This window comes from Gamsiella multidivaricata (assembly GCF_025024155.1).
Source record: "Gamsiella multidivaricata strain RSA 2152 chromosome Unknown BC939scaffold_162, whole genome shotgun sequence".
In the NCBI taxonomy this organism is placed as follows: Eukaryota; Fungi; Mortierellomycota; class Mortierellomycetes; order Mortierellales; family Mortierellaceae; genus Gamsiella; species Gamsiella multidivaricata.
Genome location: NW_026251870.1, coordinates 1 through 20386, shown reverse-complemented (window position 1 = coordinate 20386; position 20386 = coordinate 1). Strand labels below are relative to the sequence as shown.

Genomic DNA, 20386 nt, shown 5'->3' with positions numbered 1-20386 from the left:
GGCAACCTCCGCGAAGCCGTCCAGGCCTGCAACGAGCGCGGATTGTACTTTGCAGCGCGCTGGTAAGTACCGGACGTACAGCGGCAATGAATAAGAGATCTCATCTATGAAGCTGTACGCATTTGATGCGAAGTACTCTCCACACTGACTTACCACGGATTTCTGATGCCTGTCACCTCGTTCCTTCTCAGGGCAGCCGAGGCTCTTAATGGTCTTCCATCTCTAAGTAGTTCAGCTTCAAAGGACAAAGGGTCGCGCGAATACGTCTCCGCATATGCTCAAGATCTCTGTCTGAGCTCAAGCATGGCATCGAGTGACATTGATTTGACGGAATTCGATGCGTACCTGATGGCCAAGACATTCTTTGATCTGAAGGAGTATGATCGGTGTGCGTCCGTCCTGGAAGGATGCACCGGTCATAAGTCGCGGTTCCTAAGACTCTACTCAAAGTATCTTGTAAGTGGACGAAACCAACTGTCCTGATGGTGTCGTGGTTGCTGCACTCTCGAGGCTGAATTCTTACATAAATGTGTTTTTGGCAGGTAGGAGAGAAAAAGCGGGAACAGGACACCCTCGAAGTATTGGGTAAGGCTCCATTCACGACTTAGGACCATTACAGGGTATAGATAATGTTTCGACATGATTTTAGATCCACGAGTGTCTAATCACGGGTATTCTTATTGAAATAGGGCCGTTAGACAACGGAATGGCGATCAACAAGGAACTCGAAAAGATTGCCTTGGAGCTGTCTAAGTGCTACCAGGATGGCGCACTCGACGCTTTTTGTAAATATCTGTAAGCGGAAGAAATTCATGGAACATTAACGGATTCTTAGGGATACTCTTAAACTCACTGCTCTCATTCGCATCATTCATCAGGTACGGTGTAGTGTTGATCAAACAGCAAAGAAAGAGCCTTGCAGTCGTGGTCTTATTGGAATCTGTGAACCAATACCCGTACAACTGGAGCGCATGGCTGGACCTTGGTTCCTGTCTACCCTCATATGCTGCTGTAAGTTTGCTGGCGATATGGCAAAAAGATCATTTGGTTTGGACATCGAAATGTCATATACTTGGCCTGAGAAATCTTATGCAATTAAATTCCTCGCCATTCCAGGTCATGAAAATCAAAGCAGAGCTACCGATCAGCTTCATGATGACCTACTTTCTGTCTCATGTCACCCTGGAGCGATTTAGTGATCAGTACGAAGATGGCGCATTGTGGCTTCAAGAGTTGTCAGAAGCGTTTCCCAAGAGCGCCTATGTCAAGAGTGAACGTGCAATAGCGCTCTATCATGCGAGAGGTAACGGACGACTCTGAAGTTGTCTATAATTCAGTATTACACCACGGCCCCCGCCTCACAGAATTCATATGCTACCAGAGGTCGACTCATACACCCTACACATTCAAACAATAGATTTTCCAGAGGCGGCAAAGGCATTCGAGGAGCTGATCAAGGAGAATCCTCATCGCTTGGACAGTCTGGATGTCTTCTCGAACGTTTTGTTTGTCACAGATAATCGGGCACGTCTCAGTTTCCTGGCCCACAGTTGCGCCATGACGGATAACTACCGGCCAGAAACGTGTTGCATCATTGGGAACTACTATAGCATGAAGGCCGAGCACGACAAGGCTGTGACATACTTTAGGAGAGCTTTACGGTTCAACAGGAGCTATGCCTCAGCATGGACGCTGCTTGGACACGAGTATTTGGAGATGAAGAATACCTATGCCGCCGTGGAGTCCTATAGGAGGGCAGTAGGTATGTCTCAGTTTGCGTCTAAGTGAGGAATATCTTTTTTTTTTTTTTTTTTTTTTTTTTTGCAGCGGTTGCCTATCGCTTTTACTCATTTTTTGAATGTAGATTATAATCACCGGGACTACAGAGCATGGAACGGATTAGGACAGACATATGAGGCGCTCAAGATGCATTATTACGCCCTCAATTACTATCAAAGAGCGACGGCAATCCGACCTTATGACGGCCGTATGTGGTGTGCTATGGCCGAGTGCTACGAGTATCTGGATCAGGACCTGGCGGCCATCAAGTGCTACACGAGAGCATTGCTAGGATCGGACCAAGAGAAGATGGCTCTGAAGAAGTTGCCGAAGCTGTACAAAAAGATTGGCGATACAGAAGCAGCGGCGCACTACTTTCGAAAGAGTCTGGAGCAGCTGCGGGAAGAACAGGTTCGTTTGTCTGTTATGTGTGTTATTCTGTGCATCACTTTTTCTATATTGTGGTTGTTGCTTGTCACGACCACTTACAGTCTTAATCCACTCTTTACTGCTTGCTACTTAGAGCGAATCGGAGGACACATCGGAGGCATGCATCTTTTTGGCATTGTATGAACGTGAGAAGGGAAACCTGACAGCGGCGTCGGACTATGCTACAGAGGCAATGCAATGCTCGTCGGAGCAGCACCAGGAAGATGCCAAGGCACTCTTGCGCGACATTCGAAGCGTGCTTGATACAGGTGATTTGGACGACATGGAATAATTGCGTCCCTGGTGCATATCGGCAACCATTACAAGAATAAAGTCTCCTCTCTATGTGTGTCTCCCAGAAATGCTTGAGATGCTATTTCTCCCTGAATCGACTCTAATGCAGCCAATAGGGGCAGCTATTCAGGGGAGTAATGAGACAATATCTTTTTATGAAGATGCATGGAAAAGCAAATGGATTCTTTGATTCTCATTCGATCTCATCGACTGTCATCACCAGCCTTTCTTTTTACCCACCAGAGTCTTGGCCCCGTTACAGCACAGCAGACGTCCTTTCTTTTCAGAGCGGAGATTCAACGAACTGGAGGCAACAAAACCGTATTCCTGCGAATGAAGAGACAACAAGCGAAGATAGGACTTGCGCAACTGGTGGTTGTCGCCATCACAGCCAGCTCCTTGTATACCGCTAACTGGAGTTTGGTTAATGCAGGGCCTAATAACAATGCTGCGCAAGTAACTTGGGCGGCACCCAACCTTTGCAAAAATGGTATGTACCCACATGTAAACGCGTCCTAAGTCGCGCTTAGTGTTTTGTACCTTTGTAAAATGCTCATTTATTTATTTGTGCTACGAACCCGGTGAATAGCCCAAACGGTTGATCTTCTGTCGGGATCGCTTGAGTATTCTTTTTCGGCTTCTGGCGTCAGGCCGCTGCGGGATCAAGGTTTACGATGCTCCGAGGCATCTGGCCGAGGAAAGGTCCGCCTAGAGGACCTCGAGTCTGCATTCGACACACCCACCTTCCAAAGTCACTCCGAGGCCACATCAAGCAGAAAATCTCAAGATGGAAAGCCATACGACTGCACGGTTTCCGTCGATGCTGCAGTGGATGCATCGTTCGCCCTGCTGGGGGAGATAAATGATGTCCTTGCAACGTATCCGGACCAGTCTCCCGTGCTTGAACCTCTAACTAAGATTCTCATTATGCCATCCCGAGCTGACGACCACCAATCGATGGTGACGGCGATGCGCACACTTGAGACGGGTTTGATCGGCTTCCACCACATCTCTCAGTACTTGCCTGAGCGAACAGTCCAAACCTATCTTCTCAATGTGATTGCAAAGGCAGAGATATTGCGCCGACACGCCGGTGACCTGGTTAGATGCGAGAATGAATCCTCCTTTTTCGACTTAAAGGCCTCCAAGCCGCGGCCAAGCTGCAAGGCTGTGCAGACGCTGTACGATGTCTACTTTGGTCAAATCAAGTTCAAGATCGAGGCTCGTATCGCGGCTGCTGGCGATTCCGAATCCATGACTACGAACAAACCTTTGTTGCAGACAACGCTGTCGTCGTTACAGTTCCAGATCGCAGGCGCTTATCTGACTCATCAAGGTACTCAAGAATTGACAGAGCAGCTAGAGCACTTGGACTCGTCCGAGGACATAGCATCTTTGGCGAACATGATGAGATTGGCGATCGGAGCAGGGGATGTGCTTCAAGCATGCCAAGAGAATGTACAAAAGAGCGCTGTGCGGATGGCGGTGCGTAAAGAGTCCGTATCGGACTTTGAGCAACTGATTTACAGTCATCTAGCATTGACCACGAGGGGAAAGGACCCTTCCATCCGGATCGGGATGGGGCAGGATTCGACGAACACTCTAGCTGCCATGTACGCAGGTTGTCAGCCGCTCTTGGAAGATGCCATCAGATCTACTAGAGCCGCGGAAGAGAATCTTAGGACATGGTGGGATCAACCAACAACGGGCGCTAAAATAGTCCAGATGACTCTATTGCAATATGTTGAAAGGATTCAGGATCATTTGAAAAAACCATTCGAGGACAGGGCCGATGTCGAACTGCGTCAGCTGGAGATGGTAGTAGCTATCCTGGTCAAGATGATCAAGGACGTGCTTTCCTCGAGTGCCTACAGCGTGATGAAGACATCGCTTGGCCCACTACAGCAGCTGGAGTTCAAGGTGCACAGGTTGTACAGCTGCGTGTTGAGCGGCTTCCCTTCAACATCTTCGTTTGCGTCGCGCGATCCTGAAGGGTCCAAGGGCTTTATTGATTCTGATGCCCTGACTGCCAGAAGCAGGTCTAGTCTACAATGCGACCTTTTGGCGGGGGCTTATCGGGGCTCGTTGGCTTATGTCCTCAAGAAAATTGGATTCGTTTCTAGAAAGAAGCATGCTGATAAGGTCGTCCTTGCACGCTTGCAGTCAAGTATTCAAGGCTTGGCAGAGGCTGCCGCCTTATGGGACGAGGATGGGGACGCAGTAGTGAAGAGCAAGGCGGTCGAATCTCTCCAGATATCGCTTCAGGAAATCTTGCGTAAATCCCAATCTACGCGTTTCAGGATACTGCAGGAGTTGTCCGAGTATGTACCGTTCATGTTCGCACAGGCTAACTCACTGCAGGCTTGCTCCAATGTCTGGCGAGCGACACGAGGCATGGAGACGGATAGATATGACGGCAAGGACGATATGGATGACAGAGACTTTGACAAGGAACTGAAGGAGGAGGGACCAGCTGCAGCAGTCGGATGAATGAAGTTGCGGTGCATTGGGCAGTCTACAGTAACAGTAGACTAGACTAAAGCAGATGGATGTGGATGATATAAGATATGAAGATTCGATATGAGCTTTAGAGTTGAGTGCGTGGTTGTGGAGGTGTAATTAGCATGTGGGAATGACAAAAAAACTGCGATCTGTAATAGGGTTCAGCGCCTGAGAGTACAAGAAAAATCCGTGTTCCATGGGCAATGGCTGAAGAAGGGAGGACAGGCAACGACAGAAAGAGGGGCAGGAGCAGAGCTTCAATAACAGCGACATTGGCGACATTGGCACTGGTGCAAGAAGTAATTGGTGCCAGTAGCACCAAGCACCTGGACCGGTCTTAGAACCAGTGCTGGCGCTGCCTCCCATCGCTTGCAGCAGCTAGAGGTAGCTTCATCTATCTGACACGTGATAGTCGCAGCTGGAAACCAGGACCAGCTTGTGGCGCGAATATCTACACACCCACCAGACAGCGAAGGAGGGGAGTGAAGAGGGAGAGGGGGATGTTATGTGCGTATGGCTGTGATGGGTGCGCATAGGGAGGCTCCTTCTGTCTATATGATGTGATCAACTCCCACGAGGGACGGTCTTGCCCTTTTTCGCTCTTCCTTTCTCTTTTCTTCTCCCCCACCCTCTCCGCCACCAAAGATCCTCATCCTCACCCCACTCCATCCTTTCTTCCAATCTCACCTCCTCTTTCTCCACTCTCCTCCTTCTTCTCCCATTCAACTTCAGACTTCTCTGTCTGATCCCGGTTGTGGCACATGGGCATCTTTTCAAAACCCGCGGTCACCTCGGCCGTCTTTGACCCCGTCGCCTTCAGGACGGTTCTGGCCAAGGTCGTCAAGGCCTACTCCAACAACCGCTCAACCGTCAAGCGCTCAATCTGGATCACTATCCTCGCCACCCTCGCCTTCCGCATCCATGGCATGGCCACTCACAAGCCCAAAAAGAGCGACTCCAAAAAGTCTGGTCTCTCCAAGGGCGACGGAAAGAGCGCCAAAGTCGCTGTAAGGCTCATTATCCGCCACCAACTTGAATACCAACTTGACCAGTAAACCGTGTCTGCACATCAAACCCGCCTTCGCTCTTTTTCATACTCAGCCATATCTGCATACTGATTACGGACATAGGTTGACCGAGTGTTCTTTGAGCGTTTCATGAGGATCCTGCGCCTGGTCATCCCCGGATGGCGATCTAAGGAGTTTTGGTTGCTGGTCGTGCATTCTGGGTTCCTTGGTACGTGAAACATCCTCTCTAACCTGTCATGGGTGGACGTAGACACATACATACATGGACGCGCGTTTGGCCAAGGAGCACCGACACAGCAGCTACACAGTATCATAATCACGGTCACCCTTCCGGATCTGTATGTTCGTCTATAAGGCGGCATACTGCTCTGCGTGAATCGCGATGACCAAGACAATTTGCTGGTCCGAGCAGGATTGCTCAACGTCGTCTACTCGCACGTGTGTAACCCATGGGCACGACAAAAAAATTGCCTGCCGGCAACTAATATATCTGGTCTCGTATCCTTTTTTGATCAACAGTCTTTAGAACGATGCTTTCCGTCTACATTGCCGCCCTGGATGGCAGAATCGTCAGTGCACTGGTCCGTGGGCAAGCCAAGGATTTCATGGTTGGCCTCCTGTGGTGGATGACCGTGGCCGTGCCCGCAACATATACTAACAGCATGGTAAGCGATCAAGAAGCACGCCCGTATCTTCTCAATTGACCCAACGCCTTTATCCTATGATCCATAATACTGATACTATATTCTTCTTTCCCTCGCTATGCATTCTATACTTGCGCAATAACGAACCCATAAATAACACAGTTGACATACATGCAGAGCAAACTGGCAATCCAGTTCCGCACCCGTCTCACAAACCACATTCACGAGCAATATCTCACAGACATGACTTTCTACGCGATCGGTAACCTAGATGACCGCATCAAGAACGCTGACCAGTATGTTTCTTTTTGTTGCTCTTCATTTTGAGCAATGTCCGCAGCCATAGCCGTCCTTGATACTAGGACTAACTAGCGCCCTCGTTTTACATTTCTTCAATCCCAGATGTATCACAGTCGATGTCAACAAGTTCTGCACATCTCTTTCTGAGCTCTACTCCAACCTGGCCAAGCCAATCCTGGATGTCATCATTTACAACGTACAGCTCTCGAAAAGCGTCGGAGGCGAGGGACTTTTTGGCGTCAGCGCTCTACTTCATGCCTCAGCATTGGTGCTGCGCGCGTTGACACCTCCCTTCGGCAAGATGGTCGCGGAGGAACAACGTCTAGAGGGTGAATTCCGTTTCACACACTCGCGTGTCATTGAAAACGCAGAGGAAATTGCGCTCTTTGGCGGCCACGAGATCGAAAAGGCCATCTTGGACAGGAACTATTTTGCGCTCATCAAGCATGTCAACCGTATCTTCCGCATGCGTGTCTGGCATGGGATGCTCGAGGACTTTATCATCAAGTACTTCTGGGGCGCTATGGGTCTTGTAATCTGCTCCATCCCTGTGTTCTTCAAGCTGCCTGGACAGAGTGGAGGAGCCGATATTGGAGGACGAACTGAAGGTAGCACTGCTTCCTTTGTTTTCATTTTCTCTACCTTGATAAGTCGCCCTTATTTACACTATACTAAACTCTTCTATATTAACTTTATCTCCTCGTAGGTTTCGTCACCAACAGGCGCATGTTGTTGAGCTCCTCGGATGCATTCGGTCGTATCATGTACTCGTACAAGGAAGTGACAGAGTTAGCTGGCTACACTGCCCGTGTATCGGAACTGCTTGATGTCTTTGAGGACGTTAAGGCCGGACGATTCGAGAAGAGGTTGGTCTCGTCGGCCTCCACGGAAGAAAACGCCAAGGTTCTCTCTGGCCGTGGCGATGTTGTCGAGGACGACACGATCGAGTTCATGGACGTCCCCATTGTCTCGCCCAATGGAGATGTCTTGCTCAAGAAGCTGAGTTTCTATGTCAAGCCCGGCATGCACTTGTTGATCGTCGGTCCCAACGGATGCGGCAAGAGTAGTTTGTTCCGCATTCTTGGTGGCCTTTGGCCTGTCTATGGTAAGATCATTAGTCGTGTTCAGCCTGTTTATCGATCCTGTTATCACTCCTTTGGCAGGCCTCTAACCTTTACATGGTATCATGAACTGCGATAAACACTTAGGCGGCACTGTGCATCGCCCCCACCCCAAGAACATCTTCTATATTCCACAGCGTCCATATCTGTCTCTCGGAACCCTCCGTGACCAGATCATCTACCCCGACACTGTAGAGGACATGAAAGCTAACGGCTATACCGATCAAGATCTTCAAGAAATCCTGGAAGTCGTCCAGCTTAACAACATTGTCGAGCGTGAGGGTGGCTGGGACCGTGAGCGCGAATGGCGCGATGCTCTCTCTGGAGGAGACAAGCAGCGTGTAATTATTTGTGTCTTTGATACCATCCATCTTGCAGTGTGCTTTATATGGATCGCTAATTTCTTTATACTAATTATGACAATGCACGCTTCTCGCTTTGACTCTCGCTGCCACATTTTAGATTGCTATGGCTCGTCTCTATTACCACCGCCCTCGCTATGCCATTCTAGATGAGTGCACGAGTGCTGTCAGCATGGAAGTCGAAAAGATTATGTACACTCATTGCATGAGTACGTGTGCCTATCTGCTTGCTGGATGCGATGTTCTGATGTACTTTGGTGTTCTTTGTTCAGTTTACTGACCCTGTCTGTTATCCTCGCTCTATATCTCTACTTGTCATCTATAGAGCTCGGAATCTCCCTGCTGACCGTCTCTCACCGCCCATCCCTGTGGCAGTATCACAACGTAAGTCTTCTGGCTGAGGCTCGTTGATATTTATTTCGTACCTTCAATCGGATTTTTTTACTAATACGTATTTATATCGGCGGCCCTAGTACATTCTTCAATACGATGGCCAAGGAGGATACGTGTTCACGAAGCTGGATGCTGAGCGCCGTCTTGCCCTTCAAGAGGAGCGCCAGATGCTCGAGCACAAGCTGGCTGAGATCCCTAAGATCGAGCAGCGATTGGAGGACCTTCGCAGCTTGATCAAGGAGCGCGATGCCGGCAAGGCTGTTAACGAGGAGCAACCAGCGACCAAGGCATAATTTATTTGTTTGTTTTTGTCACATAGATGCTCTCATTTAATATAGTCGCTGACGGGACAGAAAAAAGAAGAGCTTTACTTTGAGAAAACTTGAATTCACCCATTCTGTTTACTGTTTGTATCAATGATGCGCTTGATGTTGACCCTTGCGGACGCGATCGGCCTCCCTCTTTTGGGCAATGGCAGCCTCATATCGTAAAATGCGCTCCTGGCAAGACGGATCTCTGAGTAGGATTGCGAGGCCAGCCACTGTCCGCAGCGTCGTAACATCGCCTCTTCTCGCCAGCGTCTGCAGTCCCACCGAGGGTGTTTCTTGAATTAGCTTGCTGGCACTCTCCAAAGGCAACTGGTCCCCACTATTCCGTCGCATCCGTCTTGCAAGGATCGATGCGAGTGTGAGTTGACACTTGCACGCCTTCTCATACTGGCCCAGTCGCTCCATCTCCCGGCCCCACTCTGTCAAGATTTGGATATGAAGTGCCCCCGGGTCCCATGGCACCACATGTTTATGCTTATCGTCCGTGCTCCTGTCTTCACTGTCGCCTTCGTTCCATCCATCGCCTTCAGTATCGCCATCGTTATCGGCATCGTCATCGTCGTCCCAAAGCCTGATCCGGAGTAACATCAACGCTTCACGATACAACTTTGCCCGGCGGTAAACATCCACGGCCTCAGCGACGCGTCCGATCCCCAAGTAACACAGCGCTGCGGCATGAACCTCCCCTCGCTCTGCAAACTTAGCCGCCGTCCTGGTCATCATATAGCGCCAAGCACCAGCGCCTCCCATCGGCGAGAGCGCAATCCCAATCCAGTCCTGAATCCCGAGCTCAGAGTCAGGAAGAGAGTCCAGAATGTCCGCCACTTTGGGTACATCGCCCAGCCAGTACGAGACCGGGATCTGACTGAGCTGACCAATACTTCCTAAACTTGCCTGAGATGGTGGGGTACTACTGTTTTTCTCCAAAGGAAGAACACCTAGGCCTCCGCCGACCCTAAAGATTGAGGTGCCACGTTGTGATTGTTTCTTGGCCAGCTCCTCTGTCTCCATCTCCGCCAGTGCTTTTATCGATTCCCGTGAGCCATAAAATACCAGGTCACAACTTGATGCCGTACAGTCGTCTCCCTGCCATGCCTCTGGTACCTGGGACCGCGCATTCGTTTTAAGTGAGGTGGTATCTGATGAATGGTGGTCCACGGCCAAGTATCCTAGGTTGCTCCCTTCAGAAGCACCACACGATGCTGTGACGCCCTGTGTCTTCGATACAAGATGTGAGTCCTTTCTGCTCTGATTAACATGTTCACCTTGGTCCTCTTGGCCTTTCTCATCCTTGTCTCCAAGATTCATCTCATCAACATCGCTACCTAAAATGTGCGACAGTGCCACACCCTGCTTCTCTCCATCCTTCTCAAAGAATCCTAGCATTGCGAGCCATCGGATTCTTGCTGCCTCGACCTCCTCCTCTCGCTCTAGACAGCCACCCTGTCCAACTCGTCGACAGTAGAGGTTGCGCGCCAGCCGTATGATTTCCAGATGAACCTTTTCCTTGGAGTTAAATTGAAAGGCAGTCGCACTTGCCGGGAACAGGTTGACGAGCTCGGTGTCCGTTTCAGAGGCAAATTTCCTGGGCGGTTGCAGAGCTACAGAAGAGATGACGCTTTTAGGCTTTGTCCGTGTGCGCTTAGAGACAGTAGCCTCGGGCCACAAGCTGGTATCGCTCTCTCTCTTCGGTGGCCGTGGCACACTCTCAACATCCTCCATAGTCCTATCATCCTGTTTCACAGTGCCCATACTCGAAGGAGTGTTCATCTGTTTCTGTTCCTGCCCTAACTGTGTTTCCGGCTTCAGCAAATCGTCCGGCTCCACGATAGCCCCACTTTGATTCGCTCCCTTCACCCTCGCCGCTTCAGAGTCTTGGGAAGACGAGGCGGCAACATCCTTGAGTGCTCCTTTGTGTGTTGTCAACGGCTCTTTGGACAGCTGTCTATCGGAAAACGGATGGGACCTCCAATCCCAGACACAGAGCCGCCAATCCTGACCTCCACTGTAAATCTGATCGATCTCGGTCATGCTCCAGTGTACTGAAAGGATCTGGCCGCTGACATGGCCGCTGAAGCAGGCAACCACTTTATGCTCCACCTGTGAGGACAGATCGCGCGTCGCCTCTGTCCCGTTCGAAGCTTCTCCTTCTTCAATCTGACGGAGCTGATGACCATCTCTGATCACATCATCCAACTGGATCTGGTACACTATCGCCTTGCCGTCGTATGATGCCGATACGAGGTGTCGAAATCGTGCTAAATCAGAACCTGAGCCGTATCCGTGAGGTGACCACGTCAGGTCCGAAATACCTCTGTTATGGCAGCGAAAGATGGCAAATGCTTGCGTTGTCGGCAGAACGAAATTCGTATCGACCATCATTGGTGAAGAGCTCGTTGCTATTCCTGTATGATCTGACACCGGATGACTCGTCCGTTTCCGTTTCTCCGCAAGCGCTGCTGCCGAATAGTGATCCAGCTTATGAACAACCACAGAGCCATCATCTGATCCGCTGGCAAGGAGATAGAATCCAGACTTACTCTCAGTTGAGCCGTCGCCTGCGCCGGCCACTGAACACTCCCACTTGACACGATTAACCCGCTTCGTATGTCCTTGAAAAACGTAAACCAGCTTGAAATGCTTCAGTTCAAAGACTTCAACCGATCCGTCGCCATTACCAATGGCTATCAGATCCTCATTCGGATGGATGGCAAAGTCGCGTCTCCATGGCGCCTCGAGACCCTTGATGGCACTATACGATTGATACCAAGCCGAGTTCTGCCGCTGAAGAACCACCTTGAGATCGAGGCTCTTGTTCGTAGGCTTTGTGGAATCGCTGATCAGGATCTTGCCATCGCTGCCACATGAAACGATGCAGAAGGAAGAGTCGCGAAGGGAGAGATCGAAAAGTTCAGGAACTGGGGCTTCAAACGCCTTGGGACTACACCACGCGATGGACGTGATAGCACCTTCGTGATAGGATTGGAAGGTTGTCATCTTTTGGCAAACCTTACCTATGTCCTGCTTCCCCTGCTTTCCCTTCTTCCCCTGCTTCTCGTGCTGGCCATTTCCAAATGGGTTAGGGCCATAGATGTTCTCCACCATGCCAATTTTGCCGCTTTCAAGACCGAAACAGAGCGTCCCTTCCTCGACCGGGTGCCACTTCACTGTACGAACTTTACTCTGCATCCGCTCTACCATAACGCTCTCATAGGGCTCTTCCTGGCTGAGGGTATTCCAGACCTTGATTGTATCGCATCCGAGACCCATGGCAATCTTTCCTGGATCCCGTTGGCTGATATCCAACGCATAAATGCTCCCTCCAACACACTCGATCTGTGCAATCCCCTGGTTGCTCTCAGTATCCCAAGCAATGATCTTCCGGTCTTGGGAGATAGTGAACGCGAAGCTTCCTAAGGACCACACCATGATTTGAAAAACAACGCGGCTATGAATGTTCCCTCGCGTTATCTTTGTTGACTTCCCGATGTTTCGATATAGCGACCATCGAACCATGGTGCCTCTAAAAAACGTGAAGAAGGGGTAGAGGCAATAGTTCGTCAACATGTTAAGTTTCTGATAGGGCAACAGAATAGAAAATAAAAAATAAAATAAAATAAGAAATAAAAATAAAAAAGACTTGCACATACCGACTAGTGCACGAGATGATATCCCGACCCTTTGACACCCAACCGACAGGCACCCAGAGTTTGGATCGCTGCTGTGGTGATAACTTGTGATCGACCTCAGGCATTGGGAAAACATAGGCGGTAGCTTCTTTCTCGACATCCCATATCCTGATTGTTTGGTCCGCTGCCCCAGAAGCCAAAAGAGTGTAGCCCTGATCCTGCATTGCTAATTTGGGGCAAAACAGCCACGGCTTGTTCAGTCAGTTATGGCTGTGATATTTTTTCATATTATATTCGGGTCATTCATTCGTTGGCCACTCACCTGATGGTTGCTGCCAAGACATGCTGTGGATCTTACTCGTATGGCCATTCAGCCGGCGCAATACAACAATGTAGGTCAGATTGACTTGGCAAATAAGGATGTCGCCGCCTTCAAGTCTAGTATAGCGCAAAGAATAAAAATAAGGGAGACGTCAGCAAAGAATCGATGCGTTACAATTAGACGCAATTTGTACATCCACCAATTTTCTTTACCCTATGGCGACCGTGTCAGGGCATGTAGGGCTTGCGCTCATACAGCATATACCGGGCTTTTCCGGGAGCGTCTTCCTGTTCATCTTGCCATCAAAAGGAGACCAGACTGCAACCACTCCTGCACTGTCACCTAATTTCCACATTAAAAGACAGTTTTACTTTGTTAATAGAGTACAGGAATAACGACAACCTGTCTCATTTCGATGCCAAATTAACTTGAGTACTAACCAGAGACAATGTAGCGACCATCACTTGTCCATTCGACAACTTTGACGCCTTTCTAAAAGACATATCCATGAGCGGAAGTTGGCCTCTGTCTGTTAAAATTTACATATATCTCAAGCGAAAAGTGGACAAAAATATCATGGCCGTATATATTTTTACAACAATACCGTACTGTATGCGTTTTTTTCAGCGAGGCAAGAGCTCTACGCGTCGCGACATCCCAGCACACCACCGTGGAGTCTTCTCCGGCTGTTGCTACAAGGACTCTCCTCGGCTCTGGAGATTCCTTCTGATCCGCCCAAGAATCCTGTCCGAGGTTCTCCGCGTATTGGACTGGCTCTTGCTCTGTTGAACAAAAAGGAGTTGCAGGTCGAGCGGCGATGGCGTTGACTCTGGCGCTGTGGCCACCCTGCAGGGCACCATTATACTTGAGCGTGAACGGGTTCAGGATATGGACCGCATTGTTGAGCGAATATAGAAGCCAACCAGTATTCTCGGAGAGGTAGCAGAGACATGCCGACTGGGGTTGATACCACTGAGGTGATGGTGGGAAGGCTGTGTCCATAGCATGATGCATCGCTATGTCGGTGGTGGATTGATCTTGCATGGTTAAAACAGACAAAATATATAAGTTGGTGGCAAACAAGTCACCATTTATCCCCTTTATCTAACCTGTGGATCAAATCGGTCTAACGCAGTACAAGCATCATAAAGTACAAACATAAAAACATCATCATCGCCCGAACTAACTCCTCAGCAATAAGAGATAGCGAAAGTACTTTGCAACAATTATTCCTCCTGTTTTTAATAATGCGTAATGTGAAAGGAAGAGATAATTAAGAGTAGGGAAGGGAAGAAAGAAAAAAAATCTACGAGTCATCACGTTCCGTCGACCGTGGTCATATCGGCATTGAGTGGAAATCATACACGGAAACGTGCTTAGATGGCCTTGCTAAAGATGGCCAACATGCTGGACCAGACCAGTTTGGGGTCCTGAGCAGCATCGACCTGGGACCAGAGACCCTTCTTCTTATAGTACTCCACAACAGGGACGGTCTGCTTGTGGTAGGTCACCAGGCGCTTCTTGAGTGCCTCGGCATTGTCGTCGGAGCGCTGGACAAGAGCCTCGCCAGTAATGTCGTCCTTCATGGGGACCTTGGGAGGAGCAAACTCCTTGTGGTACGAGCGGCCCGAGGGAACGTGGATCAAGCGACCGGTGATACGCGAGACCAACAAGTTGTCATCGATGGCCAACTCGACCACAGTGTCCAAATGCTGATGCTTGTTTTCCAACATGGCATCCAATTTCTCGGCCTGGACAACAGTGCGGGGGAAACCATCAAGAATGAATCTATTCCACAAAGATAAGTATAAATAGTCAGCATGGTATACTTGGATACATTCAATAGCATCAACTTTTACCAATAAAAATAACCCAACGTACCCGTTCTTGCACTCCTTGTTGTTCTCCAAGTTGTCCTGGATCATGTCGACCATGATCTCGTCGCTGACCAATCCACCGGCATCCATGACCTTCTTGGCCTCCAAACCGACCTTGGTCTTGTTGGAGATGGCAGCACGGAGCATGTCACCAGTGGCCAAATGGCAGACACAGTACTTCTCCTTGATCTTAGGAGCTTGAGTACCCTTGCCTAAAATAAGAGCATCAACGAAGAGACAGAGAGAGTGACGTCAATGGCTGATCGGCAAGTACGTGCGGGAAGAGCAAAGAACCGGAGGCCGGACAGTATGTAGCAGCTGAGAAGAAAAAGAGGAGAATGTTTGTGCTGACATATCCTCAGCATGTGCATCGACATATGCGGTTTCATAGATCCAAAGGACTGCCCATTATCACGCAGTGGATTCGGCCTTCAATCCAATTTGATCGCTCACAAAGATTTAGAGCTCAATCGTTATCGCCCTCTATCACTATCCCTATCCCTATCGTCGCCGCGATCAGACCAAGCCCAACCCAACGATCATCGGTTTCAATTACTCTGCGGACACGGGTGCTACCAAATTGATTGACTGTGAATCCAGCACCGAGACAGAGGCCGGCGCCTGGGTACTCGTTGGCACCCTTTCTCTCATGTTTTCCTTCTTCCTACCCCCGCTAACTGTCATCTCTTTCCTCTCTGTCATACCACATCCTTATAGTCCAGTGAGTCGAGCTCAATGAAGATTATTATCTCCTTTTTATGTTGTCTCAATGGCTTTTGGGCACTGGATCCTGATCCTTTGAGCAAAGTCGCGATCCTGATCTGATCGATTCTGCTTTGATTATCCTGATCAATACTGAAGTGTTATAAAGTAGATTGTAGGCTGGCAAGGGTGGGCGTGATCTGGTGAGAGCTGTCCTGTAGGTATGTCAACAAAAGAGTGAAGAAAGCAAAGGGATCGAAAAAAGGATCTTACCAGCACCAGGGGGTCCGATCAAGATCATGCGAAGGTGCTTGGGCTGCTCCTTGCCGGCAACCTGGGCTTCGACCTTGGCCTCGAGCCGGTCGACCTTCTCGTGCAATTGCTTGAGCAGGTTCTTGATGTCGCTGAGGGGACTGGGGCCGGGAGTGGTGTCGTTGACGGGAGCCATGACGAAGATTACTAAAGAGGGAAAAGAGTGGGGAGGGTGATTGTGAGTGAGTGGAGGGAGGATGGGGGGAGAGACGGGACGAATGAACCGGAAGAGAGAAGTATATTTTCTTTATTTCCAGCGATAATTGCAGGGTACGTCAACATCGTACGCAAATAAGGGTTTTAGGATAACTAGTTCAATCGACAAGTAACCTGTCGACGCTCATTTTGCTGCTACTGCTGCGACGCGTCGCTGCCTCCCCTCCGTCTCTATCCTCAATCTCGTCCTCTTCCACCGTACCATCATCCTGATAGTCCACATCATCGAGCTCGTTGGTCTCGTCAGGGCCATCCCGGAAAGGCTCGTCCTCCTCCTCATCCGCTTCCTCTTCTTCCTCGTCCTCGTCCTCGTCCTCGCCCTCATCCTCCAAAAACCTCCTCTTCCTCGATCCTTGTTCTGAATTGTCGTAACGAGGTTCTTCTTGATTCGCACCCTGTGTTGACTTAAGATTTGGAGATACGTTGACGGATACGGCTCCAGAAGAAATCTGTGATAAGAGTAGAAGACCATCTTTGGCATCCTCATCCGAGGAAGATTGGACCCCAGTTACACGTCTTCTATCCTCTGGGCCTGTGATTAACATGGGGGAGTCTGTACGAGATGAATAAGCAGTTAAATCGCATGTCGGGCCAAGCGTCTGCTCTGTCCTGGCACGTTTAGAGTAAGGGTGCCCGAGCCCAGTCGTCATCATCGGTGCAAAAAACATTGTCGAGCTGCCGCTAACACCGAGAGCGTCTAGCATGTCTGTTGTCTTATTGTTGGGGTTGTTGTTGGTCGCCTTTTGAAACTTTGCATTCGCAACAGACTCGGGAATGACCGACTTGAGATATTGGACATATTCGATTGTGCTCTGCAGAATGGACAACTTGTGCAGGTGATCCTCGTCCACACACGCGGGGACCAAATGCTTCAGCTGAAGGATCTTATCGTTGATCCTCTCGCGTCGTCTTCTCTCGATTGCCGAGTGTGACACTTTTCTCATTATCTCACGCGTCTCTTGGTCCACGGCCTTGGCATTCGAGGATGATCGGCGCTTCGTGGCTGCGTTGCTGCTGCTAGATTTGGCTTGAGCACTAGCTAGGCGCGCAGAGGCCATCGTTGGGGCCGTCTGTGGCGGGAGCATCATGAATCGCTGTGGCGAGTTGGGCGTAGAGCGCTGAGTTGCACTGATTCGTGGGCTTTTCAGATGCGTTCCATGAGATGCGGGGCTTTTGATCGGCTGTCCAGCGGGATATGATCCCGGGTACGCGCGTGGCGGCATGGCCTGAAACACAGATGTGGACGAAAGCGAGGATGCGGGGAGGCTCATACTAGGAGGAACCGGTTGCTTGTGCTGATTAGCATCATATCTAGGCGACTGGTGCGGGCTCGAATGATGCTGAGGACGGTGCTGTGGTGTTGGATATGGAGAGAGGGGGCCAATGGATGATGAAGTTAACGGAGGGTGCATATGGGGCGACTGTTGGGGATTCGATCTTGGCGACACGCCGCTGTAGCCCACAGGTTGGGATGATTTTGGAGGCGGCAGCGACACTGGCCCTCCGTTCTGAACTATGTGCTGAAACTGTTGCGACGCCATTGTCGGCGACCGACATGACGAATCATGAGCCCGAGGGGATTGCAGAGGAGGAGGAAGTTGATAAAATGCGGTAGAATAATGATTAGGGTCTGAACTACCGTGGCAAGGCTGGGATGTAGGTGATAGGAAGGTGTGCGAAGGAGACATTGGAGGAGTTGCGTTCGAATAAAGGGTATGAGAAGGCCTAGCGCCTATGCTGGAGGGCGAAGAGGACGATGATAATGGTGATGGCGCCGATAAGGATGGCATGGGGGTTAAGGATGGAGCGGCCAGGGAGAGGGGAGCAGTGGAGAGAGTAGCACCGAGTTTTGATTTCAATCCAGGGCTGGACGAGAGCGGTACCGGGACATCCCTGTCCTGAAGAGCGACGAGTTTGGCCGTCTTTGGATCCTGCGGGTCCATGCTTGGAGAGGGATCCGGAGTGAGCGGATGGTGGAAAGAGGATTGAGAAGGGGCTGAAAACAAAGACGAAGAATTACAAAACGAGTAGTTCGGTGAGGAGAATGATGCGATGGATTGGCGGTGAGAAAGAGAGGAGTTTGGTGCAGAAGAGTGGTTATCCGAAGGTCCCATCGCTTATGAGGAGAGACAAAGGATGCAGAAGTAAACCGGTTCAGGGAAAGAAAATAAAGATGGTGTTTCTGTGTGCCTTGAAAGTTGTGCTGTGCTGTACTGAAGCGAAGGAAGTAAAGAGTGAGAACGCTGTGTGAAGACGGGGGAATGGGTGTAAAGGTGAGAATGAAGAGTATGGACGAGAATATCAAAGATACAGCGAGGAAATGGATGAAAGTGAGAGTGAGAGTGGAAGTGAAAGTGGGGGTGAGGGTGAGTATCGGTGGTGAAATGATATTTGAAATGACAACGAGGATGGGCCAACCAACCAACCAGAACCAAAAAAAGAGAAAACTGTTCAAAACGTGATTGCAAGCGACACCGACGACCAATTGGACCACACAGCACGCAGAGTCTAGTTCTTTGTCATGCTCGAGGAGTATATACACCTAAGGCAAGTAAAGCAAAGATGTGCGTTGCCATGGTCAATCCATTTTATGCGCGAAAAGGAAGGTCGTGTGGCAAAAGAACGAACAGACAGCCAGTTAGACTAGCCAGTTCTGGAGTGGCTACAAAAAAATAAAAGCGCCCCACGTGGGGTCATTTGAAGGCCCAATCTAGCGCACAACAAACCAGCGAACTGGTGCTGGGAATGCAGTAAAGTATAATTCAATTGAACGCGTTCAAGGTCGTGCTGCAACCACCGCATTTGATTCGCTGTCCTGTGCCACAACCAAGAAAAAAAAAAAAAGGTTCATGAACCCCAGCACGCGAGCGCTTCTTTTTTTGGCTACTAAGAAACTGGACGACCCCCGACCTCCATCATCCCCGTCGAATAAAACACTTCTTCTTTGATCCACAGGCGCCGCATGGAATCATATTAGGGGGCTTCAAACCTTGACGTTCGCAAAATCAAACGCGTACCCATTAGCCAAACATGAACGCGCCATATAACCCGTCCTTTCAAACCTAGTCACTATGGCGGACTTCATTCGTCTCTGCGGCGCATTTGCCCACACCCAGTATCCGCGTGCACGACAAATCTCCACCTTCTTCTCCTCCCCCTCCGCCATCGACCCCCATCAACAAGGTGGTACAGCACGATTGCATCCTCTGTTCCTTCATCCTCATCGTTGAGGATCGTGAGAATGATGAGCTGCTCCAGGTGGGATAGTAACTGTTAGCGTTCTAATTTGAATGGCATGGGATCGGGTTGGTGGTTAGCTTCGCTCATCTTGTTCCGGCCCATCATTTTTTGAATGGTAAAAGTCACAGGCGTGTTAGGCTGAATATTTTGGCGTGTTTTGAAATCGCGTTTTGGTCACAAACGCGCCGCGATATCTGTCAAAGTTTGGAACCCCCTATTATTATTACATTGATTGATTGATGAAAGCATGCTGTGCTATCATGGCTCTTGAACCTGCCAAGTTGGTTACCTCGGAATTGGTACCTGCACGCAACACCCTCGTCCTCCTCCTACTCCCTCCTGGAACATCTATCGAAGTCTCATGCCTCAATTTGATATCAACAAAAACACAGCGAAGGCAAAACACAGTGATTAATGACTGTAGAGCTTGCTCAGCTCACCCAGCTCCTCAAGGACCCCATACCCTCCAACAATACTGTCCAAACTCAAGGCCGAGAATATGGAGAAATCGCTTTTGAATTGGACAGCGCGAGGCAGAGTTCAGGATGTAGACATTGGGCGAGCGAGGCTCGGTGCAGGTTTTATAGCTGCGACCAGATGATGAAGTGGTAGCCTCAAGTCATGCTCGGGAAGGTTAAGAACATAGTCATCCTCAAGTTCGGTCACATATTTCGCGAAATTGGCATCGTCGCTGCACCCTATGTTCAGCCATCTCGTTTAATTTTTTATAACGATTTGTCTCTCGAGTCGAGTGGCCCTGCAAATCTATCAGACCTCATTAGCAATGATCTACTACGGGCCATATTCCCCGGACCTGCACCTGGAGCCTGCTTAAGCATTGCCATACTTCATTAGCGTGTTACAAGTTAAAAACTATTTGTTACAGAAAAAGGTATTATGCTCATCC

General features: G+C 49.7%; 6 protein-coding genes across 6 annotated transcripts; 3 read left to right on the top strand and 3 right to left on the bottom strand.

The window, feature by feature from the left end:
• Positions 1-303: 303 nt before the first annotated feature.
• On the top strand, positions 304-2500 carry BC939DRAFT_404660 (uncharacterized protein; the record flags this gene model as incomplete). The annotated part of the gene is made up of 8 exons (XM_051552806.1): positions 304-456; positions 543-585; positions 690-795; positions 879-1011; positions 1117-1303; positions 1418-1762; positions 1865-2190; positions 2303-2500. The coding sequence occupies 8 exons, from the start codon at positions 304-306 to the stop codon at positions 2498-2500; spliced, it is 1491 nt and encodes a 496-aa protein (XP_051405937.1).
• A 68-nt stretch (positions 2501-2568) lies between these two features.
• On the top strand, positions 2569-5089 carry BC939DRAFT_497836 (uncharacterized protein). The gene is made up of 2 exons (XM_051559747.1): positions 2569-2992; positions 3092-5089. Exons 1-2 carry the CDS (start codon positions 2668-2670, stop codon positions 4990-4992), a joined length of 2226 nt encoding a protein of 741 aa, XP_051405936.1. The 5' UTR covers positions 2569-2667; the 3' UTR covers positions 4993-5089.
• Positions 5090-5765: 676 nt separating this feature from the next.
• On the top strand, positions 5766-9145 carry BC939DRAFT_404655 (ABC transporter transmembrane region 2-domain-containing protein; the record flags this gene model as incomplete). The annotated part of the gene is made up of 10 exons (XM_051552805.1): positions 5766-6011; positions 6135-6240; positions 6552-6697; positions 6839-6972; positions 7079-7584; positions 7683-8081; positions 8185-8438; positions 8560-8668; positions 8785-8843; positions 8933-9145. 10 exons carry the CDS (start codon positions 5766-5768, stop codon positions 9143-9145), a joined length of 2172 nt encoding a protein of 723 aa, XP_051405935.1.
• A 120-nt stretch (positions 9146-9265) lies between these two features.
• Positions 9266-14176, bottom strand: BC939DRAFT_482518 (WD40-repeat-containing domain protein; the record flags this gene model as incomplete). The annotated part of the gene is made up of 7 exons (XM_051559128.1): positions 9266-11586; positions 11722-12476; positions 12832-13036; positions 13133-13248; positions 13345-13474; positions 13573-13624; positions 13742-14176. 7 exons carry the CDS (start codon positions 14174-14176, stop codon positions 9266-9268), a joined length of 4014 nt encoding a protein of 1337 aa, XP_051405934.1.
• Positions 14177-14345: 169 nt separating this feature from the next.
• BC939DRAFT_471200 (adenylate kinase-domain-containing protein) lies at positions 14346-16220 on the bottom strand. Its single transcript, XM_051558200.1, has 3 exons — positions 15985-16220; positions 15014-15221; positions 14346-14920 (listed from the first exon to the last, which is right to left on the bottom strand). The coding sequence occupies exons 1-3, from the start codon at positions 16157-16159 to the stop codon at positions 14509-14511; spliced, it is 795 nt and encodes a 264-aa protein (XP_051405933.1). The 5' UTR covers positions 16160-16220; the 3' UTR covers positions 14346-14508.
• Positions 16221-16276: 56 nt separating this feature from the next.
• On the bottom strand, positions 16277-18636 carry BC939DRAFT_471198 (uncharacterized protein). Its single transcript, XM_051558199.1, has one exon. It carries the CDS (start codon positions 18351-18353, stop codon positions 16338-16340), a length of 2016 nt encoding a protein of 671 aa, XP_051405932.1. The 5' UTR covers positions 18354-18636; the 3' UTR covers positions 16277-16337.
• Between the last annotated feature and the right edge of the window lie 1750 nt (positions 18637-20386).